Source organism: Megalops cyprinoides, chromosome 12 (genome assembly GCF_013368585.1).
Source record: "Megalops cyprinoides isolate fMegCyp1 chromosome 12, fMegCyp1.pri, whole genome shotgun sequence".
Classification (NCBI taxonomy): domain Eukaryota; kingdom Metazoa; phylum Chordata; class Actinopteri; order Elopiformes; family Megalopidae; genus Megalops; species Megalops cyprinoides.
The window spans coordinates 12,433,964-12,454,045 of NC_050594.1; the positions used below are offsets into that span (position 1 = coordinate 12,433,964).

Genomic DNA, 20,082 nt, shown 5'->3' on the forward strand with positions numbered 1-20,082 from the left:
TGGTCCTTTCTCTGTCAGTGAGTCACAGGACACATGGGGAAAGGGGCCGGGTGGGCATGCTTCTCTTACAGGGCTGCACAAACAAAACCAAAAATCAAAGAGAGTCCCGGAGTCTGCAGAAAGCCCCACAGAGCAGCTGTGCACATTTCAGCTCTAGGTATTAGTACCGAAAAAAAGAACCATGGCTCTTCCTGTGTGCAACAGGAAGTGCAGAGGGACGGCCACAGGAAGAGGAGGGGCTTTGGAAGGTGGACTCGCACAGATGCTGATACAGCGCTCCCAAAGCAGAGGGACAAAAAGGCCCAGAGAAAGAGCCTCCAGACTCAGAGGGAGAGACAAGACATGGCGTCAAACCCACAGAAACCCGAAATTTAAAGTGACTTCAGAAAACTGCATACAAAATAATTACTGTATTTAAGAGGACATTCTGAAGCATTTTGTACAAAAATTACACATCCCTTCCTAAAACAAACAATATACCAAAAAAACTGCTGAGTTTACAAATGGCTACCCAAATTACACCCCCTCTCCCTATAATAGTTACATAAGAATACTATATTCGTGTATGTATGCACATGTGCATGAGTTACATATGTGTGTGCATGTATGTTTGTGCGTGTGTACAGCATGTGTGTAAGCTTGTGTAAGGGCATGTATGTCTATGTATCTGTATCTGTATGTGTGTATGCATGTGTGCACACTTGCGTGGATGCGTATGTGTGTGTAAAGCGGAAAGCATGTGTACGTTTGTGTGTGTGTGTGTGTATGTGTGCGTCTGCGAACGTGAGAGAGAGCATGTGTATGTCTGCATGTGTGCATATGTGAATGTGTGAGAAAGCATGTTGCAGTGTGTATGTTTGCAGTACGTTTGTGGTAGGATGTGTGACAGAGAGAGAGCGTTCGCTTGTGCGTGCGTGTGTGTGTTTGCATGTGAGAGCAGGTGTGTGTGTTACTGGGTTTCAGGGTGGACAGAAATAAACGGGTACACACTCCACCCTCCGGCAGATCCAGGACCGTCCATAATACAAAAAAAAAAAAACCAAAAAAAAAAAAAACCAAAAGTGTCATAATGCTATCCTTCACGACACTAACGAGGCTTACACACATATAGATCTTTACAGCATTGTTCAGCTTTTCTGTGCTAAAAAAGAAGCTCTCCCATGATTGAACACTGGTGACCGTGTAGAACATGTGTGTTAAAACTCTGGTCCATGATTGGAAGCTGGCCACCAAGCGGTGCTTGTGTTTAAAAACCCTGGCCCGTGCTGGGCCCCCAGTAACCAGGTGTGACTTGTGTGTTTAAGCTCTGAACTCATGGCTGGGCTCTGTTGCCCAGGAGATGGCCCTGTTGCCCAGGAGATGGCCCATTCTGTGTGCTTTGACCTTCTTGTTCAGCTGGTGAATCCACAAAGACCTGCCCTTTTTCTGTAATCAATATCCTGGACTCATTATTACAATTAGACTTATCACTAACAGCATTCTTTGTTTTCCTTTTAGTCTCCTCCCAGGAAACTGAGCGACCCTCTACTGAACGCAGCAGTTATGACCGTTGCGGAGACGCATCTTGGGTCGGTATTTCTCGAGGTAAAGTAGCTGTTTGGAGTTGAAGGCTCCACGTCTCTTTCTGTAACACACAGAGGGGGAGGGGAAGGCAGAGATCGGTAAGGAAACATGCAGGAGAAGGTCAATCAGAGGTCAAACTGCAGCACAGCCAATCAGGCACGTATGTGGTTTTAGCGCCCACCATTTCCAAGGTCAGTTCAGTCAGATATAAGGCACTGCCTCCAAGGTTTCCCACTCAGAGTAAGAAAGCAGAACAACCATACTCACTGCCGGATAAACTGGACCGCATCCTCGTACTTCATCCCACATTCGATTAAGGCTAAGGCCACCAGCACAGGGGCTCTGGAGCAGAGACGGACAGAGGTGAGAACACACATTCACTAGGTTCTGAGGCAGTCCTGCTGCTCTACCCGCAGTGGTGCACAACAGCACAGTAACCTCCTGTTTCTCACCCCACCTGTCTTAATGTCACTTTAATTTGGCAGGGTGGGGGTTGGGGTTCAGAGCTCTGCAGTGGGCAGGATCAGTGGTGGAGAACCATGTGTAAACACCACACTGCCCATCATCCATAGAGAGTTTACACTTTTACTGGTGGCCCTGTAATTAGGGACCACAGTGGAACACACAACTTTCAAACCAAGCACTAAAACATGAGTCATGGATCATGTGACTGAAGGGGGCAGGAAGGGGGGAAAAAAAACCCCTCTTTCCTCTATGCCAACACCAGAACCATGCCCCTCAGGAGGCACACTCAGGCAGACTGGAGTGCAGACACTGAACATGCTCAGAAAAATACACACGCTAACACTGCTCATTAACAGAGTCACTTCTGAGGCAGCCCTGCGACAGGTACAGAGAGCCGTCCTCTCCTGCCACTCCACCCTGGCAGCGATACATCACAATAAAAGCCTGGCTGCCCTGAGCAGCCGGTGCTGCCACAGGAGGCAGGGCACCCATTAGACATGCCCGGGCCAACTGCAGCTCAGATTGGAGCTCGGAAATTAAACCGAGCTCAGCTGTAAATGGACTCTGGGGGCATGCTCTACACACCTGACAGGCTGTCTGCCTCTGTGCTGTGAGCTCAGTGTCTGGCAGCAGAAAGGAGAGGAACCCTTCTTCACAGGGTGCGATGGCCCTGAGGGAGGCGTACCGGTGCGACACTTACCGGCCCAGTCCTGCCACGCAGTGCACCGCGATGCAGCAGCCGCGCTCCTCCCGGAATTTAGTTTTCAGCAGGTTCAGCCAATCATCCACAATCTGGTTAGGGGGTGGGGCACCGTCATCAAAGGGCCAATCCTACAGAGGGAAACATGCAATCTGAGACACACATAGCAACAGCCACGCCCCATTTTTACACATCTTTATTCCAGGGATTAAAATTCACTCTGATGCACTATCACACCTGTGCCGTAATAAACTTACTTATGCTTAAATCCAGCCCCCTCAACCAACCTTTGTGCCCCCTACTGCCACAAAAGCAGGCGTAGCATACTGATATGATGTTTGATAGTCAATCTGTTCTGCTGTAATCCAAGCAGAGACCGCTCTAGTCTTTACGGGCATTCTTCACTGGAAATGCTCAGCACGATCTTAAAATAGACACAGCCCATAAAACAGACCACAGAGAGTAAAGGACCATAGATTTTCACTTTGAAATTCCACTTTGAGCTGAGGCCAAACTTTCTCATGACTGCTGAACCTTCCTCCTCTGCAATTCACACGTTCAACACTAGGTGGCGAAAACAGAACCCTCTCATTGACAAACAGAATTACCACACTGCAGTAAACATAAGCAGCAACCCCAACACCATGTTGTGCGCTAGTTATGTCCCTAACACACTCACTTAAACAAGGCCACTGCATGCATCATGACTGAAGTGATACACTCCCCATCGGGGACCGGTACCTGCAACCTTGTGTTAAAGGGGGGACTGCACCACTCTTGTATATTCTCCCTACACTAAATGAACTCTCCCACACTACAAAGGGCTTTGGGGGGAGGAAGACACGCTGCACTGCCGAAATAGGCCTACTGAAACTACGCCAGCCAAACTCCTCTGCCGCAACCATGGCGACAGCCTGACCCTACAGACAGAGGTCTTGCGGAATGCAGCCAGCACGATGTGCAATCCTGCACCCATCAGGAAGAGCAAGTGTGCAGGGCAGGGTACTCTGTGTGCAGGGCAGGGTACTCTCTTCAGGCTTTACAGCCAACCTTGCCTGCTGGGCATTTGCTTTAGGCATTACAGCAACACGGCCTGCCTTTTACCCTTTCTTACCCGGAGGTCTCCTTCATCAGATGGCAATTTGGTTTCACTACAGGAAACACACTTTGCACATTCATGCCCTTAAAAGGCCAAGGTGTATTAACATTGAATTGGGCTTTCATTTATTTCCTAAATCTAGCAGTTGAATAATTTGTCAGTACGTCATCACTAAATCACTGGAGTGAGGGGGATCTCGTGCGGCATATGTTCCATCTATGCCCATAAATTTACATTTAGCCAGAGCATGTAGGCGCAAGGCTTATTTAAAGAGTTAAGATCAAAATCTGTGAAGCGCAATTATTTTCAGTGGGGAGGAACGTGCGGAACCACCAGTGCTGTGAAGTAATTACGGGAGAAAGGGCTCTCAGGGCGATTACAGTATGAAATATTTATCCTCTAATTAGCCAGCTTACACATGTGCTCACAGTGTGACCTGTAAGGCTGCTCTTTGATGGCTATGTAGCGCGTGATGTGCTCTGTGGTTAGGAACCATCCGTGTGTTGTCTTCAGGCATGTAGCCACACTGTGTGCGACTGGTCCGAACAACACTAATGATGAGCCCTAGTATAGCTGTCTACGCTGGCACAGCGTCGACAGGCCCCAGTACATCTTAACCAGCATGTCATATACCAAACTGCTGGACAATTAAATCATATATGCAACCTAATAATCAACCAGCTAAACTAGTTACTTATCAAGAAAACATCTATTTTGCCTGTCAAAGAGCTGCTAAAATATTCAGACAGGGTGCAAGTGAATGCCACAGAGGCATCTGTGACTTCCTATGTTAATGACGCTCACAGTGCCACTCTCTACTGGAGAGGGCAGCAGGGGATGATGGGAAAGGATGAGCTTCTTACCAGGACCTGGATCCCCTCCTTCTCCACCGGAGCCTTGTCATAGGTGGCATCGCACACCCGCACCAGCGTCTGCACCCCAAACCTCTTCAGCTCCTGCAGAACACACACACACAAAGTCCAGACCACTGCACAAGTACACACATCTGGCAACATGCACTCGCTGTGATCGTGGACTTATTCTTATTATACCACGCTTGCTCCCCGTGCTCCAGCTGCCTGTGAAGCAGGCTCACCAAAAACACTACCTCGATGGGCTCACAACGCCACAAACAGGCTCGGCCTTACTCTCAACCCTTAAACGTCAAATGCGTGTTAACTATTAGCGCAGGAGCAGGTCTTCATGCACCGATGCAGAGGCGGCGACAGCTAGCAAGCTCACACCCACAGTGCAACGGGGGATGAGCTCTGCAGCGAGAGCAGATCGGCTGCTGCCACAGGTACTGCAATCACACTCCACTGAAGCGAAGCACTCGAGATACACAAACAGGCATAAAAAACAAACGCTCCACACAGACCCGTGGCTAATCGTGGCAATGTTCTACCGCTTCTCATAAATATACAAGAGCCATTTCGCAATGACTCGCACAAGCCACGTCTCTTCTGTCCGCTCTTCACCCCATCAAATGAAGGCATTTCATTTAGTTGCGGTGTAGGATGGCCAGACGTCGTTAAGACCAACATAGCACGTATTCTTTGTCAACAGGTAGTTAAAGTATTACTTCTGAGTATTAGACAATTTGAAAACAGACACTGAATTAAAGATTTTTTTGATTTGTCAAGCCGTTTGTTGACAGGGCGTACCTCAGTGAACTTGCCGAGCTGTGCATTGGTGGGGTTGTGGGTGATCAGGAACCTCATGCTTTCATACGTTATCTCGACGGGGGCAGGACGGTTCATCTTGGCAGTTTAAATGAAAAATACAAAATACTCCAGAAAAAAAGCCCCCCTCAAAAACAAAGAGGCTGCAAAAAATTACAGAATTATAAAAGACTTTGGCTCAGATCCCAGTGAGGTTTTGAGTAGAAATAATAATAAACTTAAATAAAAAAAAATGTTAAATTACAAGATGGCAAAAGAATGGCAACAGAATTTGAACTAAAGGAATATTAAAAAGAATAAATGAGGGGTTATCTAGTCCACAACCCCTGGGAGAAAAAAAAGAAAAAAGAAAGGAAAATATGGGGGACTATCCTTCAGACATCCAATCAGACAATTACAGCAGATTACCCCATTCAGAGAGGTGTTCTGACTGGCTGAAGTGAGAGTAAGGTAGCAGTCAGGTTATGGGATGCTTTTAATGCCTGCACAGGGGAGTTTAAGCCACGGACTACACGTGATCCCAGTGGGGCAGTAGGAACAAAGCAGACTCAGTGCCAGTGTGCTTCAGGGGGGCTTCTGGGTAGCGTAGTCTCTGAGTGGGGGGCCGCCGGTTCACTTGTCCACGAAGACGAGGTGCTGTGCCTGGCAGAAGTCTCCGCTGACGCTCGCAAACGCCATAAATGTGCGGCCCAAATCAACACAGAAACACTGCGGAGAGAAAGGGGAGAGAGAGAGGACAGGTTAGAGGACACAGTCATCATCAGCCCAAACACCACCACTGCAGGCAGGGCACACTGGCTCCCACACGCACTCCCATGTGAAAAAGGAATGAACAGAGTCACAGTGCAATCCTGTGCCACAGCTCCCTCACACAGGGCTTGTGATCAATAGATATCTGTGCGAGGGCGTTACATAATTCCCCCAGTAGACCCTCCGGACGCACAGGAGAGAGAGAGAGAGAGAGCACGAGCCCCACCCCACAGCCCCGAGGCCATGCTCTCATTTAGGCCACTCTTTCATCAATGGATGCTGCGCAAATCAATACGTAAATCCCAGCATGCACTTCACATGCAGACCCATCCCTCTTTGAAAACACCCTTGCAGTCACCTCACTGAAAAGCACGCTTCTGTCTGCAGAAGTCTGCTATTAATAGGTGCGTCTGTGGGCCAACTGTTTTAATTAACTTAATTAGAAGTTCAATTAATTACTCTACACACTAAACCAGCTCCTCAAGCAATCTTAGTTATAGTTATTTCTAATCTATATTACCAATTGGTTAGAGGGGCATAAATCACAAACCTTTCATGAAGTACTGACTAGATAACGGTTCAAATCCAAATCCAAATGTCAAATCCAAATCAGCACTGAGTTAACAGCCTGCCTAGGAGCCTAAAAGCCGGGGCACATGGGGGGCGGTGGGTCCAGACTGCAGTGAGGACAGCCGGTGCTGGACACAGTCCGAGGGGTGAGGGGTGCCAGGGTGCCCCGCTGCTGCATGCGGCTGTGCGGGGGATGCTCTCTCACGTGCCATTGGCTGCGGGTCGGGATTATAAAGCTTAAATCAAGTTTAAAAAGCCGCGCACGCCAGCGGCAGGGGCACATGCAGGAGCTGGCTGTTCAGCTACTCCATTAGAACTATTCAGGCTTAATGCACTGTTCGGTGTGTGTTCATTCAACGTGTCCTGAAGGAGCTGAACACATGATTTGATACTGCTGTGATAACGTGACCGTGTCTCTGTGTTCAATAATGGGTGTATTTGAACGGAGGGGAAAAAAAGTCAGAGTTCATGCTTTTTGCAGTTGGTCACATGGCTGGCTGTTGTCTAGGCCTACCTACAGCATTATAAGCAAAGCAAAGGTTTTGAATGGTTGTTCCTCTTTCTGATGGACTGGACTGTAATGCTGAGAAAGCCATCTGTGGAGTGGAAGACATTCTCAGACAGCATGATTTGCCTGTCGGACGCACGCAGGAAGGGACAGGGCGATGTGTGGTGTAGCACTTCCTGACTAAAGCTCATCCTCCAGAGGATGGCCTGTCTGTCCGCCGTCTTCAGTGGAGGCCGGGGAAATCCTTCTCACGGCTGAGGTGATTCCTTCTCTTTGTTTTCTCTAGATGGAACCATTTAAAATTCAAATGCCTCAAATTTGACACTAAAGTGTCCCCTAGATTTCACTCTGCTGAGATGGAATCTGTCTTCTGAAGTGTGCTTTTCTGGAAAAAGAACTATTACAATTCTTCCAACCTAGCCAATGTCCCACCTTGAGTTTGTGTTGTTATGAAGGGAAGTGTAGTTTCTAAGCTTGTGTTTGCTCCAGGCAAACCTACACTAATAAACCACCCTCAGACTATGTATGACTGAATTCTACAAACTGTCACGCTTCAGTGGATGTGTTCAGCTAACCACAATGTGGAGGTGGTGAGAGGAAACTTTTTTTCTCTTTCATGCTACAAAACATTTGCTTAATTACCACCTGTGACTGCACTGAAACCAAGATGCATGAGGGAACTTTTCGCTGAACATATACTGAAGTCACATGGGAAAAGCTTATCAAAACCCAGATATATTCATTATAGGATACTGCACAACTGCTTTGTCATAGACCCCTAAACAAAGTAGGTTTAATATGCAATATGATAAATGTGTAATCTAAGGGAGGACAAAAAAAGATTATCTGGACTTCGATATCTGATGATTACAGGCTGAATGTATCAGTGAAAGAACACTGGGACTTGCTTCTCCAGCTTCCTGCAGATGCCCATGAAAGAAGCTTATTCCGAGCCAAGTTAGGTATCAATGTAGCACAGATCTCATAAGAGCGCTGATCCCCACACAGACAGGTCCTATTCTCCCCTGGCTAATAAAGCCAAAACGCCTCTGTAATGCCTTCCAATCCCTGAGACTCAGGAGTATTACTGCGACCCATCCGCATGAAGAAACCATCAGTCTGGATCGCAAAAAAGGCACGAAGCTTTAGAGAGACTTACATCAAATTGAACCGACTGCATAAAACAGCTGACAATTTAAAGCGGATCAAGAAAAATTAGCTTTTATTTGCAAGGCTTTTGAAGATGAAAGAGATGGAAACCTTACTCCAGCAGGCACGGCGAGCCAAGTCATTCACATGCTTTCCGGGTACGTAGGAGTATCATTCGGCCGGCCTGCCTGCTGCTCGGATGTGACGGCCCGCACCGCTCACGCAAAAGCAGCAGTCCCCGCCCCTCTGTGGGTGCCACCCAGCCTGCGGGCGAGGGTGAGTGTGCTTCCCCCTGCGAGTGGTGTGACCACCCCCCCCCCCCCAAAGGTGGGAGCACAGCCTGGGAGAGATAGTGACCCCGTCGGCTCAGGAAGCCCCGCCTCCCGTAACTCTGAATCTTTCCCGGAAAGCAGGAGATGAAACCGAAAGCCTCCCGGCGGTGTGAAGCCATGGGGATTCCAGCTGCCTAATGCTGGGGAGAGCGGGGCTTTAAAGGGGACCTGCTGCTCCCGAGCTGAGCGAGCGACGGGCTTAATGCAGGGGATCGAAATCACACGGCAACAGCCAAGCCAGCAACGTTTACAGAACGCTTAACACGGCCAAAAGAGGAGGCCTTTCTTATCTCCCCAGGCAGGCTAGGAGACAAGCTGACATATTCCTGCACAGCTCAGATTTTCAATTGAATGCAATCAAGGAGAACCTCCAGACTTAGCTTTAAAGAAGGGGGAAATGACACTACTTGTCAATCAGTTTGACTGCATGTGTTGTCATGCTTTGTCCGTTTGTTTCAAACTTTATGATGTACTGTACTTAAGCTGCTGTCATTTTACGATGGTGGGTAGAACAGTGCAAGCTGTTATTCTCCAAGGTGCCAATTTATTTTAAAGTTTTCTGCACACTATACTCTGCAAGCTAGCTGTTTTTGCTAGCTGATGTTTTCTTAGCTTGTTAGCTAGTTGGGTTCAATCTTATACTTGGGTTCAATCTTATACTTGAAGAAATACATTTTTTTGTTCATTTTCGCATCGCCAAAATTTTTATTGCTCCACATAAAAATTAAAACAACCAAACCTTATGTAAAAACTGTCTTGTTTGGGTTTCCTTAGACAGTGAACACAAAGTGAATGTTAAAGGAAAAAAATAACTGCATTAGGCCTGTTTGTCTTTCAAAGCAAGTAAATGTGAGGTTATTTTAAGGGGTTTCACAATCAAGGGAGGAGAAATAGGGTGGGAAAAGCAGAGTTTCTGAGAGATAACGTCTGAAAGCCCCCCTCACCTTCCCCCCGCCCCCGCCCCCGCCCCCGCCGCGCTCAGTGTGTCGTGGCCCAGGCAGCCAGGGGTGAGTCACAGCTGTGCTCTGTGCAGGTAGAGCCTCAGAAGCAGGCAGCCGCACGCAGCGTGCACACGGAGCACGAGGACGCCAAGCCCGCTCGTCAGACCGCAGCTCGGCAGCAGCACCGCCACAGGTGGCAGGCGCCCAGCCGTGCCACCGCAGGAGGCAATATGCCTCTGCCGATCGACTCGGCGCGACTCCTCTGCGCACGACACGAGAGTTCACCGATAACGCGCGAGTCAGCGGAGGATGAGGAGGACCTAACGTAACCCCTGTTTACCAGCGGCGGCTCCAGGGCGCGAACTCTCCGCCGTGCGCTCAAACGGCCCACGCAGCGAACCTAAAAACACTGGAGAATTTCTGCCCTCTGAATCTGAAGTCTCCCCGTTCTGGAGGCGTTCCAGAAGGAAACGCCCAAGGTTCTTATCCGATTCCGATTCATTCTAACGGATGCAGAAATCACCCTGAAATCTGCACAGGTTTTGCAAAGTGCAAATGACTAACTGGAAAAATACATACTTGCTCACCTGGAATTTCAATGAAACATTCCTGTTGTGCCTAAACAGACACAGCCAACCTATTTCATCATGACCTCAGACACTGGAAAACTCAAATTCCTTCCGTATCAGCAAACTATATGATGGATCATGGATTTTGCAAAAAGCTATCCAGCATCCTTCACAACATTACCAAATCAAAAGAAATATTCGGAATATGCAGATTTATAATTAGTTGTGTAAGGACCAGACATTTATTTCCTATTAAATGATTATTTGTAACCACTTGAGCTACATCGTGGACTCTAAATGGTATTTATAATGCAGAAAAGAGGTATCATATTTTAAAGTATCAAATTTTCATGTCACATTTTAATACCTATTAATGTAACAGTAAAACACAAAATAGTAGCAGGTATTTAGAACACAAACACACTAAGCCCAGTCCAGACTTCCCTCTGCTACTGTTGTTTTCAAATGGGTTTTTTTTAATCTAATGTTAATAACAACATCCTCTTTCTCAGCCTGACACAGCCTTTGTACTGCAGTACACAGCAAGCACAGACAGTCAGGCTGTGCACCCATACATGCGGTCCCAGGCCGTGTGAGGCAGAGCAGGTGATGCCAGCCCTGTAGCCCTATGACGTTTGCTTCATTTGAAGCTCACTGTTCTTACGTGTTCATTAAGCTGAGAAGAAAGAAATGCCACAAATGAGACAAAGAAGAGAGAAGAGGGGCTACTAAGAGATTGTGTGTAACAATGCACAGCCCTTATGTTTATGGTCAATATAATCTGGATAATATATAGCGCAATCAAGAGTATCAATTAATCTTTAAGATGAATGATCTGAATACAGCAGTGCAGAATTTACATCATCGGCATCCCTTCACTCACTCACTCACTCACTCACTCAGGCGCACACACACACACACACACACACACACACACACACACACACACACAGTAGTAGTGATCAAAGCTAGGGAATGTGCCCGCGGCAAAGCAGTCCACCACCCGTAACATAACCATTCAGTGATTAACCCTGGAGAGATTAGGGGTCTATCACTCATAACGTAACCTTTCAGTTATTAACTATGCAGCAACTAGGCATTTATCACCCAAAGTGAGATGTTTGCCTGACCTCTGGAAAAACATTGACCGGTATGAGATGAGCAAATCAGTCAATTATAAATCCCTACAGGAAAAAGCATGACAGTGTAATATTTTAAACAGCTGAAAGGTGGAGATTTTCCACGGCCAGGTAAAGATTCAAGTCGGCCCCTAGAGGCATCTCAATGGACTGTTGCAAAACAGAGGCCAGCTCCAGATGAATGGAGCCCCGTTCTTGTGGGCTGTAGAGGGGCTGGGGGACACCTTCACGGAAACTTCTGATCCTGTACCTCCAAACATTCCTCAAAGGCATCATCATTATCAACCGTGAGTCCAAGCGGCATCCTCTGGTAAAACGGAAGAATTCAAGCAACGTGCCTCCCAGCCATATATTAGTGCGGACAGATTCTCCTCTGAGCACTGGCCCTGGATCAGCCCCCTCCCTGCCAAATAATATGTGGAGCGAGGACCAGGGTTGGATAAACGGAACTTTCTCAGTTTGCTAATGGGCAGAAAATACCTGACCTGTACTGACCGCTACCTGACCACCCACCTTATCTTAGGAAAGAAAAGGCCACCCACGCTGTTCTGTCAGATCCGTGAACACTTTACAACCGCACGTGCCCTTCATCGGCAGATTAGCCCACGGTTCCAACCAGGCTAAGAGGGGTGATGGATGCCTGACGTCAAGCACGCAGAGAGAATGTGAACTGGACTTGGAGTTAACAGCATTTTTCCCCTGTAATAAACACCAGCATACTGTCATTCTTCCCACATCGAGAGGAAAAACAATGACGTAAGTGGGTTCAGAGGGAGAATCAGGCTGGCGGCCCGAGGTTGTCTGCGCTGAGGCACATTAATCACGGCTTATTACCTGGAACTTCGCGTATGAATCACACACTGCTTTTTGACTGGATATCAATACCGCATTCATCTGCAATTAGCCCATTTAATTACGACTTAATTACACGGCTGTGTTTTCAGGTCCAAAACACAAGCCGTTCACATGGCAATGAAAAAAGCCGTATAATTTAAAAAGCCATCATGCCGGCATGTCACTTCATGTCTGTGCGAGTAATGCGGCGGGTATGAAAAAACCAGGTTTGTGCTGTAGGTTTTAGGCATTTTGGGAGACTTCGACAGAGGGCTCCAGACAGAAATCTGTTTCAGTGACAGTGGTAGAAACCGCTGTGATAGGGCAGTAGCAGGACAGCGTCTGAGTGCGCTGGAGTAAGAGGCTACCTGCGAACATTCCATCATTCCAGGCCATTAGTGAAAGGTAATCTCCGGTCTCCTGTAAAGCTGATCACTTCCAGCAGACACGCCGTGTCCCTGTCACTGTGCTTCCCCAGGACATGACGCAGGCCCAGCCTCGGTCAGCAAGGTCTTGTTGGGTGGGGGGGCTTGGGGGGCTGTGGGGTTGAGCATCAGCTCGCACATGGTGACTGCAGCTGACCGTGATTGAAAGTGGCAGGTCATATGCTGCCTGTCAACTCTGTCAGGGACATATCCGGGGATCACACACAGTCTGAGAAGAGCGCAACAATGCCATATCTGAAGAGAAATAAAGTAACTCGAAAAAATGCCAGGAACCTGTGATGTGAACAGACAGTTCTGTAACACTGCAACACTGCCGAGGAGGAGCAGGGCAGAACAGCAATGAATATTGTTCTTATTACTTCAGTGGTACTGTTACCTTTTAATGAAAGAACAATCTAGTGCAGCTTATTTGAAGATTACACATCACCTCATGCAGTGCTCGATTATCAAATCGGAGTCATGAGTCATAAGAAGGTGGGAAACCCCCCCAAAAATACAATTTACACTACTCCTGTGCTTGTGTGTATGCGTGTGTCTGTGCGCCTACTTCTGCACATGCGTGTTTCTTACAGCCCAGATTGTTACACGCAAACACAGATAGGTTACCTGAAGACGACTCACGTTACTCAGGAGAACTGAATGAGATACGGACGACCGTTGTTTAAGGCCAGATCAAATTACCGTAATTGAGGATCCTCGCCTGAGCGTAGCGATAAGTACACCCAATTACGGAGACTGCGAAGCTGCCTACAGGTAATTACACAGAGAGGAGAGAGGTGACCCCTCCCACACGGCGGCGTCCCGTTTCGCTCGGCACTGCTGCGCCTCGGCAGCCAGGCTGTCGCACAGCACCCCGCGTCTCTCAGCACTGCTATGACAGCGTGGTTTCGGGGGGGGGGGGGGGGGGGGTGGGCACAAGCAGAGGACCCCTGAAGGGCAGACCACAGAGCGCCATGCACCGGTCTGATTCATCCCCTCGGGGGGGGGCGCCTCTGTCAGGGTCCCCAGATCAGCCCTCCTGCTTTAGTGACTTACACAACAGGCCACAAAGCCGTTAGTGTAAGCAGCTTACCGGGGGAGGCTGCAGAGAGGAGCACACCCTTCGGGGGCAGGGCGGTGTGCAGGTAAGGCTCAGCGCTGTACGAGGTCTATTATAGGAACACCTCAGCCAGCCTTTATACTACTGAACACTCTGCATACTCTCACTGATCATTTATGGGACCCCCATGGAATGGAACTTCCCACCAAACGAGGACTCAAATGTCATTCAGAAACTGGGTGGACTGAAACCTAGTTTCATTCTAACTGCAAAACACTTATCGGCAGCTCTTGAATCACACATTCCAGCAGGTGTTATGGGTTTTGTAACATCCTTCATGTGATGTTTTTGTGAATTTCAACAGAAAACTAAATGCATCCACACACCAGTACGTATTTACACTTATGATTCATCAAAGAATGACACTCGAAATGAAGCAATGTCACAGGACTGTGCAGTTCCCCTGTGCCCCTTCAAAGCAAAGAGAACACGACTCTGTTTGTCCCTAGAACACTGTAGAACAAAAATATTCGATCTAGAACTAAAAACACAGACAGTTTGTCCACCACAGAAAACAGCAATGCACTGCGAGGAATTTCCAGAGGACCCAGTCAGCATGTGAAATAAGATCAGCACCATCAGCAAAAGCAATGAGCTCAGCACCAGCAAACCGGCAAATGACAAACAGTCAGACAGACATCTCCTCCTGCCCCCACATGAGTAAGGGTATGATGCATAGGAAATGGACCTCGGATCTGTGCTTACTGCTCCCAGGTGGAGTCACAGGGTACTTTCATATGTCCTGAGCCACGTTACTTTGCTGTAAGTGTCACAGCAGTGCAATGTGCGAAGTAGTGTTAAAGAGATACATCACAACATTCACATTACTACTGTCTGAGCTTCCATTACACTACTCACAGCCTGTATGTATTACTGTAGTATAAGGCTACAACTATGTATCAGTGATTCTCTCCTTTCTTAAGCAATATTAGTATCATTTTCAAAAGGTGCTTTCAAATATAATGTGCACGTTAAAATTCATGGTTTCACATCAAACCATATCCATCTTGAGCAGCAATTGAACTTTTTAAATAAAATTTCTCATTATCAGGGCAGATACAACATAATTATCATTACATAATGAAGTTTACAAATAGGCAGTGGACACTGGGACAGCCTGCTACTCAAGCAGTTTCATTATGTGCATTGGGCAAAATGTGTTGTGATGCATGTACAGTGATAATTATGGGATCGTGAAGAATACAATACACAGCCTGACACCAAAGGGTAAGGGGAATTTCTGTGCTTTTAAGAATAAAGAATCTAGTCTTTAACAATAACACACCTAGGCCTCATTCATAAATAACCATCAAATATCAAAATATTTGCTACACTATAACAATTTCAGAATAAATGTTCAAGGTCCTACAAGCAACACAAAAGAAACAAATGAAGAGACCTAAGCTGCCATTTATTTACCTCAATGAATGATTACACAAGCAAGCATGTTAGACCTACTTTAATTCAATACGCCGTAAAATTTCTGCTTAGAATTGTTCCCAAACATCATTCAGCACAACCACCACTGAGTAAGCTATTTTGGACTGTGTGACATGAGACACCCTTGTGACTGACTACATAGATGATGGGACGATTTGGTAGGAGCCAGAGTAGTGCACCTCTCAGGAATATCAGAAAAAATAACCCTCTTCAGCCAAACATACAAATACCATATTAAAGTCAAAATTCATGCTCATGTTCAAACCTGAGCTCTTCCACTATATACTATAAGGTTACCACTTATTACAGGGTGTCCTAACGACAGCCCATTAAACCTGTACCATGTAATAAAGTTATGAAGTGTATGCATAAAATATGACTGGTTACATTCCAGTGCCCACGTTACCCAATGTGACCCCACAGACAACTGTGCAACACTATTTACTACAAAAGCCCATGTCCATTGCTTTATTCTATACACTCAAAGTTGACAGATGTTAATAAAAAGGCAATAAGGAGTATGCTGTAGAAGAGAGCAGTATTGCCAAAAAAAGGCATCTGCTTTGTACACCCACATACTTAATGCAGAAACACACTACACATTACAGTGCCATGGGCTGAACTGCAGTGAGCACGACATGGCTCTTTTTACATAATGAAAAATGTCAAGCACACTCCCAACTCCATGACCTGCGCATTTCAAGCCAAGACTATACATGTTATTTACGCTTATGGCGTCACCACTACAGCTTGAATATGAACCTGAAATGTCATTCAGGGCAACCAGCAATTTTCCTTAAATGTGAAGGTGCAAATCTGCTGTTAAGATGTTTTCAAATAAAAAAATTGCACAAATTATACATTATAAATCATTCTGACAATTTATGGTCCCATTGTTTCAGGTTCAGCATTTCATCAACACCCCTGGCTTTCTCATTGTAACACGTTGTGACACATTAAAAATGTACTCATTATGACTATTTATCAGCATTCTTTCCAGTGTAGTTAAACAGAAAGCCTAATACTGCTTTGCCCCTGGAAGCCACTCAGGAAACAGGTTGAGCTAGCCAAATGATACTTCCAATAGCAAAAGCTCAGTGCACTGTATCAGTGAAGTAAGATCACCTATGACAGCCTTCAAAAGTATGAAGGTAAAGCAAGTCTTCAGCTTGCTGAATTTACAAATGCTTCACGTTCTCATTTTTGTAAATCCTTGTGGGCCACATACCATATTGCATTCCTTCTAGCAAGGAATGCCCAAGCTGGCGAGTCACTTAACAGTATCAGTGTGTGGCTCAGAAATAAACACTGCCACTTGCATCATATAGACTTCTCTAAAGAAGAACTAGCCTCTTTCTTTACTTTCAGTCACTTGTGTGCAGAGTTTACCTGAGGAAAGCAAGCTGGCTTTCATTTTCACTTTGTGCATTTATTCAGTACATCAAGTCATGTCCCTCTATCAAGGACATAACAGCAATGGCTGAATGGGTGGTCGAGCCTACAGTAAGGTTCTGGTTCACTCATCGGTCTGACTACTCAGCAGTGCAGAAGTGAAATGTAGTAGGAAGGAGCAGAGCTTGTAACTGAAAGGCTGCTGGTTCGATTCCTCACTGGGGCACTGCTGTTGCACCCTTGGACAAGGTATTTAACCCAAAACTGCCTCTACATCCACTACATCCAGCTGTATAAATGCATAATATAAAAACTGTAACCTATATAAATAAAACATATAATTATACATAAGAGAGATCAATTTTATTATATATATGTAAAATTGTAACCTATGTAAGTCACTTTGGATAAAACAGTCTGCTAAATGACAACAATGTAATGTAAGGTAATGTAATGATGTACTCACTGCTGCAAGTTGGGAGAAAAAAAAATCCCTGCTTACATCTAGCAGGAAGCAGCGGGGTAACTCTTAAATGACTAACTTTTGGCAGCCGAGTTGTTTTCAACACCTTGAAAACGGCTGGAAACATGCAGATCACACAAATGCAAATTTGAGGAAAACGCCGACATTCACCTGCACAGGCTAAATTTCTAAAACCCTTTCGTTTCCCACAATAGCCTCTCCTATAATAGCAGTGTAACACTAGTCCACCCACAACACTGACAAACTTAAAAGATGTTGCCTACATTCACGAAGCACGAGTTCCAGGAAACGGAAGAGTCCTTTCCAAGTAAAGTCATGTCAACTTTTTTTTCGTGGAGCAGGCTCGCCCTCAGCCAGTCGCTTCGTTAAGATTAATTAGCTGTCCATTACGGAAATGGGTCACCTATCTACAAAGAGCCCACTATCTTTCCTTCTCCTATTAACATTCTTTTGGTCGTACTTGTAAGAAATTTGCTTAATAACAGGCTAGTAGACCGGTTCGGAAGAGGGATAAAACGCACGGCTGCTCCCCGACCCACACGAGCCCGCGTGTTATCGTTCACACGCGGTGAGGGGAAAAACTAGGAAACGGGCCTGGAGGTTGCAACTACAGCTCGGTTTGCGAGGTCCCATGAAAGACACCGCTATCTCCCGCGTTAAATTCCACAGCAAGGGCAAAGTACAAGGGATGGGCCGAACAAAACGCCTGGCTTGTACAAGATCAAACACCTCCGGCTCGCAAAGTGATATTTCGCATAGACGGGGGGGGGGGGGAAGCATAGCTAGCTGGCATACGTGCGAGCCAATATGCGAGTTGTCAAAGAAGCATTAATCAGTTGACAGTATGTGCCAACTGTAACGTTACAAGAGCTGGGGGCACGTGGCTTATCTAAACTGGATATCGACAACTACGTGACGGTGACGCATTTCTGCGCACAGCTGTTTCACGATCTTATCAAAAAGTTTATTTATGTATTTTCTTCTCTCTCCAGAAAATATTGGAAGCCACGAGCTAAGAGTTAGCCAACTAAGTGACAGCAGGTTAAGTGCAATATGACACAGTTAGCTAGCCTGCAAATATTAATTCCCTCACCTACTTAACCAGTAGGTACAATGGCAAATCTAGCTAATGTTAGCACAATTTAGGACTACTCGGACTACTCTAACTCCAAGTTAGCTGGCTAACCACCCACGCTGAGAAGTCAAGCATGTGTCATTTCCAGGCAAATTTAACAAAAAGCTACATGCTGGACGAGCAATCATCTAACGTTAAATATTTAGAGACTTCTCGCGAGTCAGAAATAATCAGACTCCAGCCACCTAGCGACGTGAAAGCAATTGTTGCCGGCTTGCTAACTAACCGCCGGGCTCAATATTACGCCTTAGCAATTATTTTTATACATGGCATTTGCAACTAACTAAATTCCAAAATGCACAGTTAACGTATATAACGTTAATCAACTTCACGTTGCGTCCACATTAACGTTGACTGTCTCTGGGAAACGTTAGCTTGCTAACTAGCTAGCTGACTGGTTGCAAGCCACCCACACACCAAAAACTTCATCACGGACTCTTTATAGCCTAACTGGGTTGCTGTCGAGTTTAGATTATTTGAAGGATCACCAACATTTCTATAATACTCTCATTTTGCCAAAAGACGTTGAACCTAGTGAGTTTTATTGACTAGCTAGCTGACTAAATCATATTTTAGTTAGCTAAGTTAGTTAGCCAGCCCTCGATGTGTCAGATTTCGCTGTTCCCAAACCCTCACAAAAAGCACAGTTCGTTATTTTTTGAAGTCATGCGACCAAACACTTTTTAAAAAAGGAAACTGCTGCAAAAGCTGTGGTGACAGCTGGCTAATTATGATTATGGTAGCTATCCAGTAGCTTGTCTTAGCTACCGTTTCTTTGATTCTTGAAGGCAGAAACGTTAACGTTAGTTGCTAGTCTGGCTAGCTAGCGATTTCTTCAAATACAATGGCTGCCGCCTTTCCGACTCAGACCTCAAGCACTCTACTTTCTTGGTGTCATAACTTCTCAGTAATGACAAAAGCGAAGCTTTTTCATAATTCAGTGTCTTTCTCAGCAGTTAAACACTACGACGAACAACTGTTACTTACAAAGAGCAGGCTGTTCATTGAAATCCCGTTACAATCCCGGAGAAAGTGGATGGATGTCAATAACCGCTGTTTCTCTCTTTTTTTTGTTCCTTCCTATCGTACGGCGTAGATTTCTCTTCGAACTACATAGGGAGGTTACTGGGCTGTGCGCTACGTCACTTTGACGTCACTGCCACGCACGTCGGACTTGGCAGCGCTCATGACGTTTTACTCAAATTAAAACCACAGTTAGGTTACGCCTCTCACTGTGTTCCGTGCTGGCTTTGTTACGGAATATTTTTCAATTTTTTGTTTGCCACGAAGCAAGGCAATTATTTTCGCTTTACTTTAATTCGAGTTGAAATGTGTTTTATTTTACAATTAAAATAATTTATTTTACAGTAAATGTTTTCCCCCGTTCGCATCAAAGGGCAAAAGTGAATACAGCCAAGGGTTTTGTTGATATATAGATATATAAAAAACTCGATTACACAAAGTAATGCAAGAATTGCTTTCTAAAACGTATAACGGATGAAGGTGACTGCTGTACATTGGACAGTCGTAAATATAAGCCAGGCCCTGACTCGGCTTGCCATTCTGAATATCAGAGTGACTGTAACTTCAGGATACAGAGTTAATGATCAGTTTCCACAGGAGATTTTTAACAAATAGGTTAGTTTGCCTGTGTGGAAACCTACATGGAAAAAATGAAGAGGACAAGAAATACAGAAGTCCCCACAGATACAGATTTAATGCAGTGTGTCAGCAGACAGCAAGGTTCCAGACTCTTCTGCTAGTGGAAAGAGTGTTGTGAGGGCA

At 45.9% G+C, this 20,082-nt stretch overlaps 1 protein-coding gene across 1 annotated transcript; it reads right to left on the reverse strand.

Moving 5' to 3' along the window:
- Positions 1-886: 886 nt before the first annotated feature.
- Positions 887-19,394, reverse strand: LOC118786691 (protein tyrosine phosphatase type IVA 2-like). The gene is made up of 6 exons (XM_036541954.1): positions 19,285-19,394; positions 5,492-6,217; positions 4,691-4,783; positions 2,729-2,859; positions 1,831-1,905; positions 887-1,624 (listed from the first exon to the last, which is right to left on the reverse strand). Exons 2-6 carry the CDS (start codon positions 5,585-5,587, stop codon positions 1,525-1,527), a joined length of 495 nt encoding a protein of 164 aa, XP_036397847.1. The 5' UTR covers positions 5,588-6,217; positions 19,285-19,394; the 3' UTR covers positions 887-1,524.
- Between the last annotated feature and the right edge of the window lie 688 nt (positions 19,395-20,082).

Excerpts from the sequence above, each read along its gene's own strand:
- LOC118786691 (XM_036541954.1), bottom strand. The coding sequence starts at position 5,587 with ATGAACCGTCCTGCCCCCGTCGAGATAACGTATGAAAGCATGAGGTTC. Across the intron at positions 2,860-4,690 it reads AGGAGGGGATCCAGGTCCTG|GATTGGCCCTTTGATGACGG; the intron begins GTAAGAAGCTCA and ends TTCCCTCTGTAG. Across the intron at positions 1,625-1,830 it reads GCGGTCCAGTTTATCCGGCA|AAAGAGACGTGGAGCCTTCA; the intron begins GTGAGTATGGTT and ends TGTGTGTTACAG.